General features: G+C 35.6%; 2 protein-coding genes across 3 annotated transcripts in view; one reads left to right on the plus strand and one right to left on the minus strand.

Annotated features, from left to right (window-relative positions):
• Positions 1-4,411, plus strand: part of LOC127844579 (SUMO-activating enzyme subunit 2-like) — a 43,182-nt gene extending 38,771 nt beyond the window's left edge. Inside the window, exons 16-17 of the mRNA XM_052374944.1 lie at positions 1,361-1,494; positions 3,403-4,411. Coding sequence (XP_052230904.1) covers positions 1,361-1,494; positions 3,403-3,575 — 307 coding nt within the window. The 3' untranslated portion in view covers positions 3,576-4,411. The remainder of the gene's footprint in view (positions 1-1,360; positions 1,495-3,402) is intronic.
• Positions 4,412-7,056: 2,645 nt separating this feature from the next.
• Positions 7,057-15,773, minus strand: LOC127844574 (ATM interactor-like). Of its 2 annotated transcripts, XM_052374932.1 has the most exons (5): positions 15,596-15,744; positions 14,884-14,997; positions 14,299-14,433; positions 12,936-13,171; positions 7,057-9,372 (listed from the first exon to the last, which is right to left on the minus strand). In XM_052374932.1, exons 3-5 carry the CDS (start codon positions 14,350-14,352, stop codon positions 7,158-7,160), a joined length of 2,505 nt encoding a protein of 834 aa, XP_052230892.1. In that variant the 5' UTR covers positions 14,353-14,433; positions 14,884-14,997; positions 15,596-15,744; the 3' UTR covers positions 7,057-7,157. The 2 variants fall into 2 exon arrangements, with proteins under 2 accessions (XP_052230892.1, XP_052230891.1); XM_052374931.1 differs by lacking the exon at positions 14,884-14,997 and having other exon boundaries at positions 15,596-15,773.
• Between the last annotated feature and the right edge of the window lie 1,146 nt (positions 15,774-16,919).

A 16,919-nucleotide genomic window follows, 5' to 3' on the forward strand; every position in this document is an offset into this window, starting at 1 on the left:
TGATTTAGTATATTGAAACCTTGATTGACAATTAGCTATTATTATTATTGAGTCTTTGATGGGTAAATTGGTAGTTGTTTGGTACACACTTTAAAGATTAAATACGGCGAATAATTTAACAGTTAGGATATTTGAGTAACACGGTTTTGTTCGTGATGGATATAAAAACCGACCTTTATACCATATCGTTATTCAAAATGGAGAGACGAAAATGGAAAGAGTTGTGTTTAAAAGAAAAGATTGATTTGCTCGACGCGAGTGATGGGAAATCTCAACGACAGTTGGCCGATTTATTAGGCATTGGAAAGACTCGGGTTCAAGCTATTCTAAAAAGAAAAGCTCAATTTTTATTCGACAAATGCTAAGCAGACGACAATTGACTCATTCGTTAAGTAAACATCAAGGATCTTGATGAAAAGTACATGTACATGTATTTACACTGCTTTAATGAACAACTTGAAATACTATCTTTGTACAATGTATAAATGTATAAATACAATTTAGAAACGGATGACTGTTATATTGTATGCAAACAGATTAAAGTTCAGTGAATATTTACGTTGTTGTAATTATATGTCCATCAAATTCATGAAAACTCAGAATTAAGACCACCTCGCTATTAAGACCACTTTTGAAAAGTCCCACAAGTGGTCTTAATAGCGAGTTTTCACTGTATTAAAACAGATTTTGAAGTTTAAAAATAGAAATTAATGAATTGCATGTTAATTATATATTGAGTTACTGTAATTAAGTAATAAACAATGATTTGCATTTTTAGTTCTTTGAAAATTGATAGGAACTTTAACAATAAATAAAATGTCTGGCAGTATTGAATATGATGGATCCCCGAAGTGAAGTATGAATTCGGTTTGCATATAAATATGAGTTGGTGTCTGAGAAAACAGGACTTAAATGTATGTACGGAAAAAAATCGTCTCAGATGAGCCTGTACATTCCCCACAGGCTAATCAAAGATGGCACTTGCCACTTGTATGGAATTCTTCACTTAAACTAAATTTCTTGTTAATGAAAATCCAGTCTAGGTGTTAAGTGTCATTCAAGGCTAATCTTTAAGATGCTTTACACACATGTATTAACCCTTTACCTCTTAGATACGTATTTTTACGCATTTGTTGTCCCTTAGAAAGTTATATTTAATTTAAGACCTTTCTTAGTAGATTCAAGTTTTTAAGTCTTCATCTCCAAACCTTAGATACTGATGAACAGCAAACAGCATAAAACCTGAACAGCCTGCGAGTAACTCTGTTTTCACATGGCCATTTTCACTGTGATTCTGAGAGGGAAAGGTTAAGTCTTGTTTTCCCAAAGCACAGCTCATTTGTTTTTACTGTTCCTACAGAGAGAAGCTGGAGGAGGACCAGGAGTTTGTGATTGTTGGAGACGTCTCAGAACTGCAGGCCAAGTCTGAGACAGACACTGGGACCAAGGCAGAAGGGGCAAGCAATGGTGCCTGCAATCAAACTGGGGATATTGGTGTGTTTCGTTCTGAGAAAAAATTAATATAATTAAATAACCTAGCAAAACTTTATTTTGACTCTTGATAGTATGGCTTTCAAGATGCTTCAAACGTATGGCTAGTTAATTTTTATGCTCCCCCAAAATTTATTTTGGGGGGAGCATATAGTCGCCGCTTTGTCTGTCCGTCAGTGCACAATTTTTGTCTGGGCTATATCTCAGCAACTAATGACCGGAATTCAATATAACTTTATGGGAAGCTTCACTACCAAGAGGAGATGTGCATATTATCAGCGGGTTCTGGTCGGATGATTTTTCACAGAGTTATGGCCCTTTTAATTTTTTGAAATTTTCCATTAACTGTACATATAGTGCAATTCTTGTCCGGACTATTTCTCAGCAACTAATGACCGGAATTCAATGAAACTTTATGTGAAGCTTCACTACCAAGAAGAGATGTGCATATTATCAGCGGGTTCTGGTCGGATGATTTTTCACAAAGTTATGGCCCTTTGAAATTTTTGAAATTTTCCATTAACTGTACATATAGTGCAATTCTTGTCCGGGCTATTTCTCAGCAACTAATGACCGGAATTCAATGAAACTTTATGGGAAGCTTCACTACCAAGAGGAGATGTGCATATTATCAGCGGGTTCTGGTTGGATGATTTTTCACAGAGTTATGGCCCTTTGAAATTTTCTTGTTCTTGTCCCCCAACTACTGTGCCCTCAAGACGTTTCCTTGTATCTGAATATAAAGTGCAATATTGTGACAAAAAAAACCTTTGGGGAACATCACCTGTCTCCGACGGTTTCTTGTTCTAAATTATTTGTAGTTTAATGCTAGATATTTTGTCTGTTAAGCATTTTGTTTCTGGATTTTTTTAAATAAATGCTTTCAGATATTTACCTGATTTTTGGTATGCGAGTCTACCTGCATGACTTACAGATCAAGTTTAAGTTTCGTTCCCATCCTTTAAGTTTCGGCGAAGTTATGAACCTTAGACTTGACATTTTTTCTAGAATAACAGTTTTCATGACTTTGCCTTAACACTTTCATATATCGACCAGTTTTTTGATGTGTTAGTCTTCATGACTTGCAGATCAAGTTAGGATTTAGTTTCGGTCCATTTGTTTATTGCTAAGTAACGGGCCTTGGACCTTGTTTTCGAAACTCTATAAGATAATGACCTTATTTTCGGTGTGCGAGTCAACCTCAATGAGTTACAGAGCAAGTTTGAGTTTAGTTCCGTCCATTGAATTGTTACAAAGTTACAAGTCGTGGACTTAACAATGTTCTCTAAAATAGCTGCTGTGCGACTATAAAGTGCAGGAGGCATTATGTTTCACAAACACAGCTCTTGTTTTCAGAATGTACTTGTTCCAATGATTGCCTAAAATTAACAATTTTTCGCGTTTTTGTTTGTTTTTATATTTTTTTTTATTTTTTACTGTCTTGTTTGTTTTTCAGTGGTTCAAAGTTCTAGTGTCATGTTGATTGATTTCAGTTATGAAAAGTTCTTGTAATTTTTTTTTATGCCCCCGAAGGAGGGTATATAGTGATCAGACTGTCCATCTGTCTTTCCGTCACACCGTTGCGTTAAGGTTTTCTGGGTTTAGGTTTCGAAAATGCTCATAACTTCTATGTCCCTTCAGATAGCAACTTGATATTTGGCATGCATGTGTATCTCACGGAGCTGCACATTTTGAGCGGTGAAAGGTCAAGGTCATCTTTCAAGGTAAAAAAAAACAAATCCAAGGGAACTAATAAGTTTCAAAGGGAGATAATTATCTGTACCTGCCAAACGATAAAAAAAAAAACAATTAATAAATCAAAGCGGCGCAATAGAGGGCATTGTGTTTCTGACAAACACATCTCTTGTTTTTTCAGTAGTTTAAAGTCAAACTTTTTTGGATTATTTTCAGTTGTTGAGGAAGATGATCTCATGATAGTAGAAGATGACCCTGTAGAGACGGGGACCCAGAAACGCAAACTGGAGGACCAGGATGATGAGACGGGCCCTCCATCAGCCAAGAAAAAGAAACTCTCCGCTGACAAATATGCAAGCACTGATGATGATGTTGCCATGGTTTCATGAAAGGACTTGTGTTGGAGTTTGCAGTTGGAGAAACGTTTTTGAACACAATATTCTGTTAATACTAGTAATAGAATGCTGTTTAATAGGACATTTAAGATTTACATGTATTGATTACTTGGGCCTAAAGTGACAAAACAGTTATATATTTAATTCAAGTTGAATTAATTATTGAATGTAAGTGCTGTAGTTCTGACAGTCATCAAAGAAAAATGTTCTTGAACAAGCTTGTTTAAAACATTTTCCATTGAGCTGGATAGAATGTCCGACAGTAAGGGTGGAATATGTCATTGGTCAGATTGTGGAAACATATTGAGATGATTGTCAGGGATCTGATGACAGACTCTGATTGAGATGATTTCATCATTTATCTTACATTCATGCTTTAATTCAGCTTAAAATTTTGTGTTCACAGAACATAGTTATAAGAATTTGTTAGTTATCAACTACGGTATTATAGTGTATAAGCAATTTTGCATTTTATTTTTCAAGAAAGTTGAAGAATCTTAAAGGTTTTATTTTCCAATAAAAATTGCAGTTTTTAATAATAGTGTATGTTGAATCTGAAAATATACCTGTTTTATTAAACTGAATCATATTGTGATTTCTTTACTTTAATCCGTTTTTTTTTTGAAAATTGTTTGTCTCACTAAATAGTTCTTAAAAAAGGAAAAAAACAACACTTGTTTGACCAGCTTGTCCGAATGATTTTTGTACCAGGTAGTACAGTTTATGATGTAGTTTCAAATGGAGGATGAATATTTGTTTAAATGTGTAGTTATCAGTTAAGTGCTTGTGTACAGTTATTGATTGTATGGCCAATAAATGTTCGGTAATTGCTCTTGTTTTTTTTATTGACATTTGATTGCCATTCATGAAAACACAGTTAAAATAGGTCTTTTTATATCAAGAGTTTCTGTACTCATATAATTGCTTAAATGACTTGGCTCTAACTTAAACAGTTGAATGACTTATCATGTGTAGCTTATCATGAGGGAAGAATTGTCGGCAATTTGTTTGGTTGTTTTTGTGTGAAAGCAAGTTCTCTTTACTGACTGGGGATTTGTGTTCATCTTTAAATGTGTCGTGGAAGTATCAGTCACTGTGTTACTCAAAATATGATCAAGTCCCATGTTTACATTCATATGGTATTTACTAACTTAGCAAAATACATTCAAGATTTATTATCAATATTCATGGACAAGGGCTTAACATAACAAGTCCCAGAACATTACCATTAGCAACAGTTAATGTTATTGTATAAGCATTAACACTTATACATATATTTTAAACATATATTAAAATAATTTGCATCCAATTTGTTATTCATATCCATCATTTTAAGTGAGAGTTAAACATTCAACAACTCCCAAACTTTCAGCCCTGCTGTGAATAAGAGATGCTTTTCATATTTCATGTCCCTGTGACATTGACCTTTGATCACAAAAGTGATTAGGGTCTTCCCTCCAAAAAAGCATAGTAATTTATATAATCTCAATTTGGATGATTGTTGGTTTAAGAGTCTGTAGATATTACCAAGAGAAAAGTTTATTTTAAGTCCATGGTCCTTGACTTTTATTTTTTTTAACCTCATTATTAATAGGCTTATTCATTCCCTCTCAAGTACCCAGCATATCCATTAAGGGAATCTAAGTTAAACAACATTCTCTACATATCTTGCATTCCCATTACATGCCCCTGTGACTTTGAGCTGGTGACCCTACTACCACTTTTACTTTTCTCCAAAACAACCAGCATAACAATTTAGATTGAAGATCAAAGCATTTTCTGGATATGGTGTGCGCACACATTTGTTGTTACGAGCCTCTGTGACCTAGACCTTTGACCTCAAAATCAATAGGAGTCTTCCTTTCCTCCCAAGTAACCAACAAAACCACTTTGCAGGATTGTAGGATAAAGTGTTCTCTTGATACTGTGGGGGAGTTAAATTGAGTTGTGTTCTGAGAAAACTGGGCATAACGCATGTGTGTAAAGTGTCGTCCCAGATAAGCCTGTGCAGTACATGCAGGTACTCGATTGTCTACAGACTCACCATCTGGCATAGTGAGCAACCGACAAACTTGCAGGTGCAAAGTAGTTTAGTTGAACGTGGCTATTTTCAAGTCAATTTAAGTCGTTTGAACCATCAAAAATAGTTTAAAATTAGAAAATTGGAAAATGCAATGTTGTAGATTTTTCTTTTATAGTAAAATGTACTCCTTGTTGAATACACTGTGTACATATACTGTACATGTTCGACATATATTGCATTGATATAAGAGGGGAGAAATGCAGCTATCTCATAATGTGTATAATATTAAACATGTTAAGAAATCCAATATACATAAGAATTTCGAAATGCACAATAACTGAACTAATGCAGATTACCCATGCCTTAATCAGCACTAACTTGGTAAGCTGCAAAACGTTATAGGGTGCAAAAACATTCTGTGGCAACGACTGCCTAGACATCACATTATTCGCTCTTTCTCTTCTAAGAGAATGGACTTTTTTCACAAATTTGAAAAAATAAGAAGTTTGCAACTCAAATTTTCATATTTTGTATGTCCTCCAGTCTATACTAGGGGACATATTGTTTTTGCCCTGTCTGTTGGTTTGCGTCAAACTTTAACATTTGCCATAACAATATTGAAGATAACAACTTCATAGTTGGAATGCATGTGTATGTCATGGAGCTGCACATTCTGAGTGGTGAAACGTCAAGGTCATCCTTTAAGGTAAAAGGTCAAATATATAGGTCAAAATTGCTCATTTAATGTACACTTGCAATATTAGAGATAGCAACTTGATAGTTGGCATGCATTTAATGTACACTTACTTTAAGATTTGCAATAACTTTTGCAATATTGAAGATAGCAACTTGATATTTGGCATGCATGTGTATCTCATGGAGCTGCACATTTTGAGTGGTGAAAGGTCATCTTTCAAAGTCAAATATATGGGGGGGGGGGACATAGTGTTTCACAAACACATTTTGTTTCAAAGTTTGCGACTAATAATTTCACAGTTTTGAACAGTTTGCGACTAGTTTTTTTTCACAAAATGAGGATGCCAAGGCTGCTTCACATAGATAGGAAAAAAGCCATGTCATATTTAAAAAAACAACAGATTTGGTGCAAATTTTGAAGTAAAAAGTAATGATTATGTGTGACAAACATTGTTGGGACCAAAATTTGTGTTTTAAATTTGAAAAATACAAAAATGGAACAAACCTTTTTAATTTTGTAGAATAAAGAAGGAAAAAAACTGTTAGAGAAAAATACCTTGAAAAAGCAATTCATTCGCATAAATGATGTTCAAAATAGTGGTGTTCACTTGTATTATGTTGAATTATTTAGATTATCTTTTCAAATATATTTGTTTAAATAGTTGCATAAAGGCTTTTTATTTAGGCTCATCAAAATATTTATTTTTGTAAACGTATAACATTCTCCTGAGGACATTTTAAGTGGACGCGGATAAATCAGTAGTAGTAGTATTTATTCATAATAAATAAAATGTTCAGGAAATACTACAATGCTGCAGCCTACACTACTGTCTATAAAGATCTTCAATATAAAATGTTCATAGAATTTTTTCACAGAATTCCTGCAGGTCATCAAATGTTGTCTGTGTCTCAATGTTTGTTGTACAGAATCCTGCGTCGCCAAAATCCACCTGGGTTTGCATCTCGGAGGAACCAAACACTGCAATACTGGCAGATCTAACCTTATTTAAATCTACAGAATGCTCATGTGGTTTATTTAAATGATCAGAAGCTTGGTGATTATGCTGCACCCTGCTAGCTGACACAGTTTTATGTTTGATACTACTTCCTTGTTTTATAATGTTAACCATGCTTTTGTTTGTGGTATCATCCTCAGGGGACAAGTTGCAAATCTGTAACAGGAGATTATCCCCATTTGCAGCATTTTCATCACAAACAGTTGTATCCTCTTGAAAGGTAAAACCCTTAGTGTTGCCTTCAAATGGTCCAATGTCAAGCTTTTGTGCTGACAAAGTTTCTCTGGTAGTGCCTTGCTTATGGCCTACGCCTGAGCCACAATCAAACTCATAAGGTAACTCAAAATCACTCGTACCAATGCCCATATTGTGTGTGGTTGCTGTATCAAGTTCTGACATTCCAAAACCATCCTCCAGAGAGCTGAAAATGTCATCACTAGTGTCGAAATCACTCGTTCCTACAGCCATACTATGTGTTGAAAATGCTGACAGATTACAAGTGTCATCTAACAGACCCAAGTTTATAAGATCACTATCACTCAGAGTCTGGGTTTCCATATTTGACATTACTAAATCAAGGAAATCCATGTCCTCGATACCAGTGGTTTGAGTGTTGGAATCGATAGGTTCTAAATCGCGAAATATGTTGAAATCCATGCCAGTTTGTGTGTCCATGTCAGCCATATTGGTTTCCACACTAAGAATGCCCCTATTTGATGGGCTCACTGTTGTTGACGAGTCTTTGTAGTTTGAAATGCCAATACTGTGACTAAAGGATAAAGACTCTTTGAAAGTAGGGCCTTGAGGATTTTGATCAAATAGCAAGCTTTCAGACTGCAGTAGGAGGTCAAAATCCGAGGCAGACATTGTTTGAGCATCCATGTCCGAAGTGGGGTTTATCTTCTGCAGTGTAGAACTTAACAACAGGACGTTATCAGCATAGGTCTGGGTTGAAAGTGACGTGCCTGAAACTTTTTCTGGGTTTGATGCAAATTCCACAGCTTGTTTTGTCAAGGCTTTTTTACAAGAAATTGTTGGTGCACGGAATTCAACACATGAGTTTAGATCTTCTGTGTAAATAGCCACTATGTTATTATCTCTACTTGACTCTTTTACTATCCCCTTCATTTCCAAGTCAGTCAGAATCACATTGAAATCATTTGTCATTTCATTTACAACACCTGAAGAGTTCCTATTCAGGTGGTCTTCAAGGAATGACTGCATGGTCTGTGTTGATATAGACATTGGTCTTTCCGTCATGGTCTCTTGTTCCGCCATGTTCTGTGACATTATTTCTGACAAAATATTTTTCTGCTGCACTTGGCTACTAGAATCAACAAGTTGTGGTCTAAACCCAGAAATAAAAGTCTGAATTTGGCTGGATTTCATTTTCCTGTGTGCCTTTCTTGGAGTCACCTGGGAAGCGACGGTCTTTTTCTGAATCTTAATATCAGCTGTTTTCATAGCTGCCTGAAGAATGAAGTCGCCTGGAGTCTGGGTGCTGTTCACAGTGTGAGCTCCCTTTTTCTTAGTCAGGCTCACTGAAGTCTGCATTCCTGTAGAAGATTTCATTTTCTTCCTGCGAGGTGACCCAGGGTTGTAATAACTACCCGGACTCTTCCTTTGCTGAGTTCTTCTACTAGGTGATCTACTTCCACTCGCACTTCCTGGGCTCAGCTGATATCCAGTCTTGACCTCAAGTGGACCCGGGCTAAGCCTCCCTTGAACTGTATGTGTAGCTGGTATGCTTGTGCTCAAAGACAGTGCATCAACCCCATAAATATCCGTTTGAATCACAACATCATTTCTATGTGCTACATTTTCCACAAAGATGTTCTGTACACTTCTAGTTGGTTCCGATACCTGGACCTTTGGGCTTATAGTTTTAAATTTTCCAACAGCCACAGACTGGTTGCAGTTCTGACTCAGACTTGTGGATGATAAGACTGGTTCATGAACCTCTTGAGCTCCAGGCAACATGGCAGTGGTTATCAGTAGGATGGGTGTTATGGTCACCACTGGCGGGCTTGATTTGTCAGACTTCTGCCACTGTGGTCTGGAAATATTCAAAGAATATTACTTTCTAATATTGGTTTGGTAACAAAAGGAACAAGGACTGTGTGTGTAGTACATTTGAATCAAGCCATGGGTTAACCACACATAATGGTGCAAAGTCTAGTCCAAGATTAACTTATGCAGTCTCCACAGGCTAATCTGCGAGGACACTTTCTAGTTTTATGATGCTTTCCCTTAAAAGGAAGTCTCTTCTAAATACAAATCTAGTCTATGCTGAAAGTCTCATATGTAATAGGCCTGTGCAGATTCCACAGGATTATCTGGCACTGTATTTACATGAATAAGTCTGGTTTTCTCAGAGGTCAGCTCCTATTTATCAGGATTCTTTCCTATAAGGCCCTTAACCCTAAAAGTAACAAATTTCAAACAATAACAGAAAAAAACTCAAATGTTTTTGCAGTGAGATTCGGCTAGTAATTTAAGTTGGCAAAGGCATTATTATTTTTACAAAGATATCATGAAGTTAAATGTTGATTGGATCAAGACAATATTTAACTTGGAGAATGAGAACATTTTGTTTTATATTTCAAGGTCCAAAACTCGGCCTTCTTTCAATGAAATTGAGCCGAGTATGGAACTTTGCCTTGATATTATACCCAAAATATCTTCAAGAATTTTCACTAAGATTGAAAAAAAATTCAGACATTGCTAGACTGCTTAGACTGATAATTCATGGGCAATAACTCGATAATGGGCTATTTGCTGGTAACTAAATTTTGATGAAAACTGTTTGAGAATTGGCGTTCAAGAAAAAGTGCTCAGACTTTCAAAGGCTAAAACCACTGAATGAAACAAGGGCTGTTTGTAAAACATGCATGCCCCCCATATGGGCTGTCAGTTGTAGTGGCAGCCATTGTATGAATACGTTTTTTGTCACTGTGAACTCGACCTTTGACCTAGTGACCTGAAAATCAATAGGGGTCATCTGCAAGTCATGATAAATGTACCTATGAAGTTTCATGATCCTAGGCCTAAGTATTCTTGAGTTATCTAGCGGAAACCATTTAACTGCTTTGAGTCACTGTGACCTTTGACCTAGTGACCTGAAAATCAATAGGGGTCATCTGCCAGTCATGATCAATGTACCTATGAAGTTTCATGATCCTAGGCAGGTTTTTTTTTGGCCTGTTTTAATAGCCAAAATTCGGCTATATTCCCAATTGCAAAAAGTATACTTTTTTCTTAACCAAATTTTCAATTTTCTAAGTATAAACAGGGCACATAATTCTGTCAAAATGCACGCCAGAATTTTCTAACTTTGCCTGCACAGTCCCCTCATGATAGCAAGTAAGTGTACCAAGTTTGAATGCAATAGCTTTGATTCTTTATGAGAAAAGTGGACCTAAAAAAACAAAACTGAAGACAATAGCTTATAACTTTTTTCAAATGACCTTGACCTTTGACCTAGTGACCTGAAAATCTATAGGGGTCATCTGCGAGTCATGATCAATGTACCTATGAAGTTTCATGATCCTAGGCATAATGTTCTTGAGTTATCATCAGGAAACCATTTTACTATTTCGGGTCACCGTGACCTTGACCTTTGACCTAGTGATCTGAAAATCAATAGGGGTCATCTGCGAGTCATAATCAATCAATGTACCTATGAAGTTTCATGATCCTAGGCATAAGCGTTCTTGATTTATCATCTGGAAACCATTTTACTATTCGGGTCACAGTGACCTCGACCTTTGACCTAGTGAGCTGAAAATCAATAGGGTTCATCTGCGAGTCATGATCAATGTACCTAACTTCATGATCCTAAGCATAAGCGTTCTTGAGTTATCATCCGGAAACCATTTTACTATTTCGGGTCACCGTGACCTTGACCTGTGACCAAGTGACCTCAAAATCAATTGGGGTCATCTGCGAGTCATGATCAATGTACCTACGAAGTTTCATGATCCTAGGCCTAAGCGTTCTTGAGTTATCATCCAGGAACCATCGGGTGGAAGGACGGACCGACGGACTGACATGTGCAAAACAATATACCCCCTCTTCTTCGAAGGGGGGCATAATGAGTAAAGCTATTAATAATTCCATCATGCCATCTTTTTGTGGGGACATAATTAGGATAATTAACATCTGTAGTTAAATAGACCTTTATTCTGGTATTTTACTAATTCAGTTCAAAACAAATATTTAACATTTGCCTGGCTCTGGCTGGGTTAAATCTTCTTATGCTATCCATTTTCACCATTTCAATACACTGTTTTCGTTTTGCCACTTTAAACAAATATGAACCATTTTAAAACCATTCTTAAATCAAAGTCTTCAATGTGATATATTGCATTTACTCTTTGTTCCATTATTAAAAACCAATATAAAATTATAACACAAGCCCTTACTTTAATGTCAAGTTTTAAACCACAAATTCAAGATTAAAAATCAATTTTCAGTGCTCAACCTACGTAAAAAAACAAAGGAGAAACTGACTTCTCCCTCAGCTTAAATTAGGGAGAAGTGAGGCAATTTAAAGAAGTGGTTTCTGTTCAGCTATTGATAAACTCTTCACTCGAGGAAATATAAACAAACACACAAGTGTTAATGTTGTGTTATTGATGCATTTAACCGAGTTTAATTAATATATTTAACCCTTTACCTGCTATGTACATGTATGTAATAACTTGTAAGTCATTACTGCTGAATTAATTTAAATAATATAGGCTGAAATGTGTGGTCAATTTTAACTGGCTGCATTTCAAGACATTATAAGACATATGCAAATAAAATCTTAATTTTTCTTATTTGTCATTTGATTACAGATTATGATGGTACTTTTAAAATTTTGATTTTTTTACCTGTAACTATTAACTTATAAAAAGTGTGATAACTGGAAACCAGTAATGGTCAGTAACGCTTTTACTTCTTAGTAAATTGTAAGCGATTTAACATTGAATAAAAAAAAAATTGTTACAAATATTTGTTTTTATTAAAAATAAACAAACATCTAAAATCTCATGTTACAGCAGTGATTCAAATTCTGACCTGTAAACAGCCCCACATTTATTTCCAATGCCAGGAAAATCTTTATTTTGCAGAATAACTCTTCCCATTTTCTAACTTTTTGAGTGTTGTTTAGTGGGACATTTAACTTTACAGAAGCAAAGTTAAATACACTGTAGCACATGGCAATTAATCAAGGCATCATCTATAACTAATTTCAAGAAGTCTCATGGCTGACCTGACTGTCCATTAAAATTTTCAATTTTGAATGACCTGTATATGGGGTAACTATAGACTCCTCAATTGACCAGCCATATTATATTGATTTTAATTTCCACTTGTTTTCGCAAATCATGCAATTTGATCGCCACCTTTCTCAAACTTTCGCATTTCGAGACAATTTCGAATGGCAGCAGGTGCCATGCATTTGGAACTTTGAAATTTTCCATACACTTATTGATTACAACATAATTATAATTAAACCCTTTAGATCTGATATTATTCGTTATCTTGAAAATTGTACTTTTAGTTTCAATTGTAGCTTTTCAGAAAGAGGCAATGCTGCATAAATCGACAAACTGATTTGTTTTTCCACACCTTTTCTTTGGGCCCTCCTCTTTCTTTTGTCTCTGGTATTCGGCAGGATACTCATGTTCTCCCCTCTTACAGTGCATAAGTAGAGCCTCCTTTGTAGTATATTTCACTGGGCAGGAACCACAACTGTACATAACACCACACACTGACAGGTGGCGGTTAAGATCGTACTCGCATGAAAACTTTGATGAGCATTTCGAACACGCAAACTTTCGCTCTGCATGTACTCTCTTGAAGTGCTGAAAGGACAATAAAAAACATAATTGACATGAATATTAAATCAAAATAGCCAATTTAGCATTTTCTTTCTTTATGTCATACAAAACCAAAATACTTTGTTAAATTGTACAAACATGCTGACATCCAGAAAAAACATAGTCAAAGCTGCAATATTGTTTGAGAAGTATTCAGAATTTTTAGACATGGTAAGGTCTATTCCACTGCTGGTATGTAATTGGGTCTACAGATATTCAAATAGTATTTAGATGCATATTTGAGTGTTTTGTTTGTTTTAGTTGGATGTTTTACCATTTTTAACAGTATTAATTAAGTTTACCAATTAATACTTTTCCTGGGTTAGCGGGTCGTTTTGACCTGGGGTTGTATTGACTGTAAGCCGAGATTTAATACTTGCACATACATGTGTTGTTATGTTAATAATGGGCAACTTTCCTACTTTAATGAGCAATAGCGGAAAAAAGCCTTAGCAAGATTTGCATGACCAAAGATCAAAACTGTGATCCTCTGATTTGTAGCCAAGCCCTCTACCAACTGAGCTAACTATCCGAATACAGAGCAGGTCTCTCAGAAATCCCGGTCTAAAGCATGCGTGTAAAGTATCAACCCAGATTAGACTGTCCACTAGACCTGATGTTTGATTTTAGACTTCCTTCAAATGAACGATTCAATAAAAAAAGTGTGTCCCAGATTAGCCTCAGCGTTAGCTTATACATGTATTAGCCTACTTTATGCCTTAAGCCCAGTTTTCCCATTGACCAGCTTAGATATTCTTTGGTAGAGATTGATAGCATTTTAACCATCATATTTTCTCCTACAAATAGCCAGGAAAATAGCTGTTTGATAAAAAAAAACACCATGGAAATAGCTTAAAGTTGTGTCATTTATGAAACTTGTCAATATCAAAGCTAATGAACAGTTTCATTTAGAAAACCTCCCATAAAAGTTTGAAATAATGTCATAATGTCCTTTTTTATAACTATGTAAGATGGGCAGCACATTGTCAAGTATTATAAGATTTTTTTTCCAAACATTACGTACCAAGGTTATGATAAGTTGTTTGATTAAAGCAGAACTTGCTTACTAAAGTAAATATTTTGCATTTAATGGCACACATATAACAAAATACCTGTCGAACTAGCTGCAAGGTGGCCCAGTATTTCTTGGCTCCCTTGTTGTACATACATGGCTCCACTGGACAGTGGAAGCGAACACTGGGACCTGTCCCTTTACATCCTTGATATATGCTCGCATCCCTGTCATTCTGGAAGAATATTCATTCATAGCAGAGTAACTATTGCACTGTAGAGAATATGTATCTACATGCAACTGGCTGTAAGCACTTAATTAAGACTTCTGAGCTTAAATATAAAAAAAACATGGTAATTTTTATGGCACTTAGTACATTATTTTACTGACAAAATATCAATTAAGTCTTTTAATGAATGAATAATGAATTTAATGGTTTTTGTTTGTAACCCACCTAGCTAAAGAAACTTCAGCGTACAGTTTATATAGTAAACTGTATTGACATACCTGTACGCTAAAGCCAACCCCATATCGAAAGTCAACCAGAGCCGTAACATATTTATGTCACACTATAAATCAAAGAAAGCTTATTTTCTTGGATACATTTCTGCGTATATTGGTGAATGGATATAAATTACTGCATCGGGGAATATTTTAAGGTTCAAATGTTTCAAATGCATCTTACAATAGATGAAAATCACTCTCATCGGTCTGAATGTCACAATTTTGACGCCATTGTCGATTTGTCACGTGACGAGTTTTCATTTGGATACGTTCGGATCGACCTTGACATGTTTTGCTGAAATTGTAAACATATCTTTCGTTTTCTGAAATCTATTATTTGAGATTAACAACTTACTTCTGGTGGATTATAAGACTGATTCCAGTGTGAATCAGGTAGTTTTAAATACTATTTACCTTGAGTTTGTATTTACACTACAATTTGTTTACAAAACAAGCCAGAATATTCTAAAATACCGGGAAATGTCATTCTGAATTTGAAAACACTTGAGCACATGGTATGTTACTAAAAATAGAAATAACATCATATGACCATGAAATCTCGGGAGATTCGCATTTTAAGATAGTCTGTCACATCGCTGTTTTCTCGATATGTAAGAGCAGAATAGATAAATTTTAAATGTTTAATATAGTATTCTGTGAAAGAATATATCGGTTAAATGTGAAAAATGTCAATCTTTCCATCAAGTGGTTGATTTGGGCCAATAACTGCATTTAAAAGCTGTTTTGGATCGGTCTTTGTTAACTGTCAACTTTTCCGGAACTTCTGGTTGACTTTCCTAATGGGGTTGGTTCATAACTATAAAGTCGCGCCTGTCAAAAATCATAAAAAGCGACATTTAAAGTTATTGTAGCCAGAACTATAACCCACCAACCTTAATTTCTCCATGAGATTTTATAAGATGCATATGCAAATTTCCCTTATTACTAAAGGTCTTCGAGCACCCTTCGAACGAGCATTTAACATCTTTTGGCACCTCGAGTAACTGACTAACTGTAGGAACAACAGAAATAAAGTCTTCCGTCATGGCTTTCTGACATTTCTGCCTCCTCAATATCATACAAAAAGCTTATTAGCTAAACGTTTACCGATTAAGATCCAAATACCACCGCATTGTTCTATTAGGCTAAACCACACTAATATTTTACCAATATGTTTAAAACGCGTTGACACAAGCGTAACTCAGAGACGTAGATAATCTACGTCTCTGCGTAACTCAATTAATCTTTATATCATCTTGTATGTATTGTCTGATAGTGTATAAGCAAATAGACAAGTGCCTTCAAAAATTTCTATTCTGATCATGTTTCAAGAGTTTTAGAATTCCAATTTATTTAAATAAGTATGTTTACCCTATAGTATTTGTAGCACAACTAGAAAATTCCCCGGTCAAAATGTAACCCGACATTCCGATTCTTAAGCAAACGCTCTACTGCGCCAATAAAGACGCTGTTTCATTGAACACGACCGTACAAGTTATCCTTATATACTTTAGTACCTTACTCTGCTACATGCACTTCTTCAATTTTTTTCTTCAAAACGAATAACATTTAGGGAGCGTTTCATGCACTATGCAGAGAAGAACGTCACGAAATTTTGAGCATTAATTGAGCCGCGTTCTGAGAAAACTGGGCTTAATGCATGTGCGAAAAATGTCGTCCCAGATTAGCCTGTGCAATCCGCATAGGCTAATCAGGGACGACACTTTCCGCATAAACTTGATTTTCAGTAAGGAGGGACTTCATTGAAACTAAAAGTACCATAAGAGCGGAAAGTGTCGTCCCTGATTAGCCTGTGCGGACTGCACAGGCTCACCTGGGACGACACTTTACGCAGTTGCATTAAGCCCAGTTTTCTCAGAACACGACTCAATTAATTAAGTAGTGTTGATCCGAATTAGGAGGAGTGTTACTTTAAAATGGACCTGCAGCTGCTACTATAATACACGATCAAAACAACAACAAAAGCAAGATGTAAGTTATTTTTTAACAGTTTAATTTTTGCTTTTCTAATTCATAGTCGTGTGTTGTTTACTCACGAGAAAAAGCTATTGCAATCATAGAAACCCAATTTAATAGAATCCCAAACATACAAGGTGTATGTTTTTGTCCCTAACATGTTATCTCTCGCAGAACTATTATCAACGACAAATAGTCATCTGTATTTACCAATAGCGGAAAAATGAACACGTGTGCAGA

The sequence above is a fragment of the Dreissena polymorpha genome, chromosome 9, assembly GCF_020536995.1.
Source record: "Dreissena polymorpha isolate Duluth1 chromosome 9, UMN_Dpol_1.0, whole genome shotgun sequence".
Classification (NCBI taxonomy): domain Eukaryota; kingdom Metazoa; phylum Mollusca; class Bivalvia; order Myida; family Dreissenidae; genus Dreissena; species Dreissena polymorpha.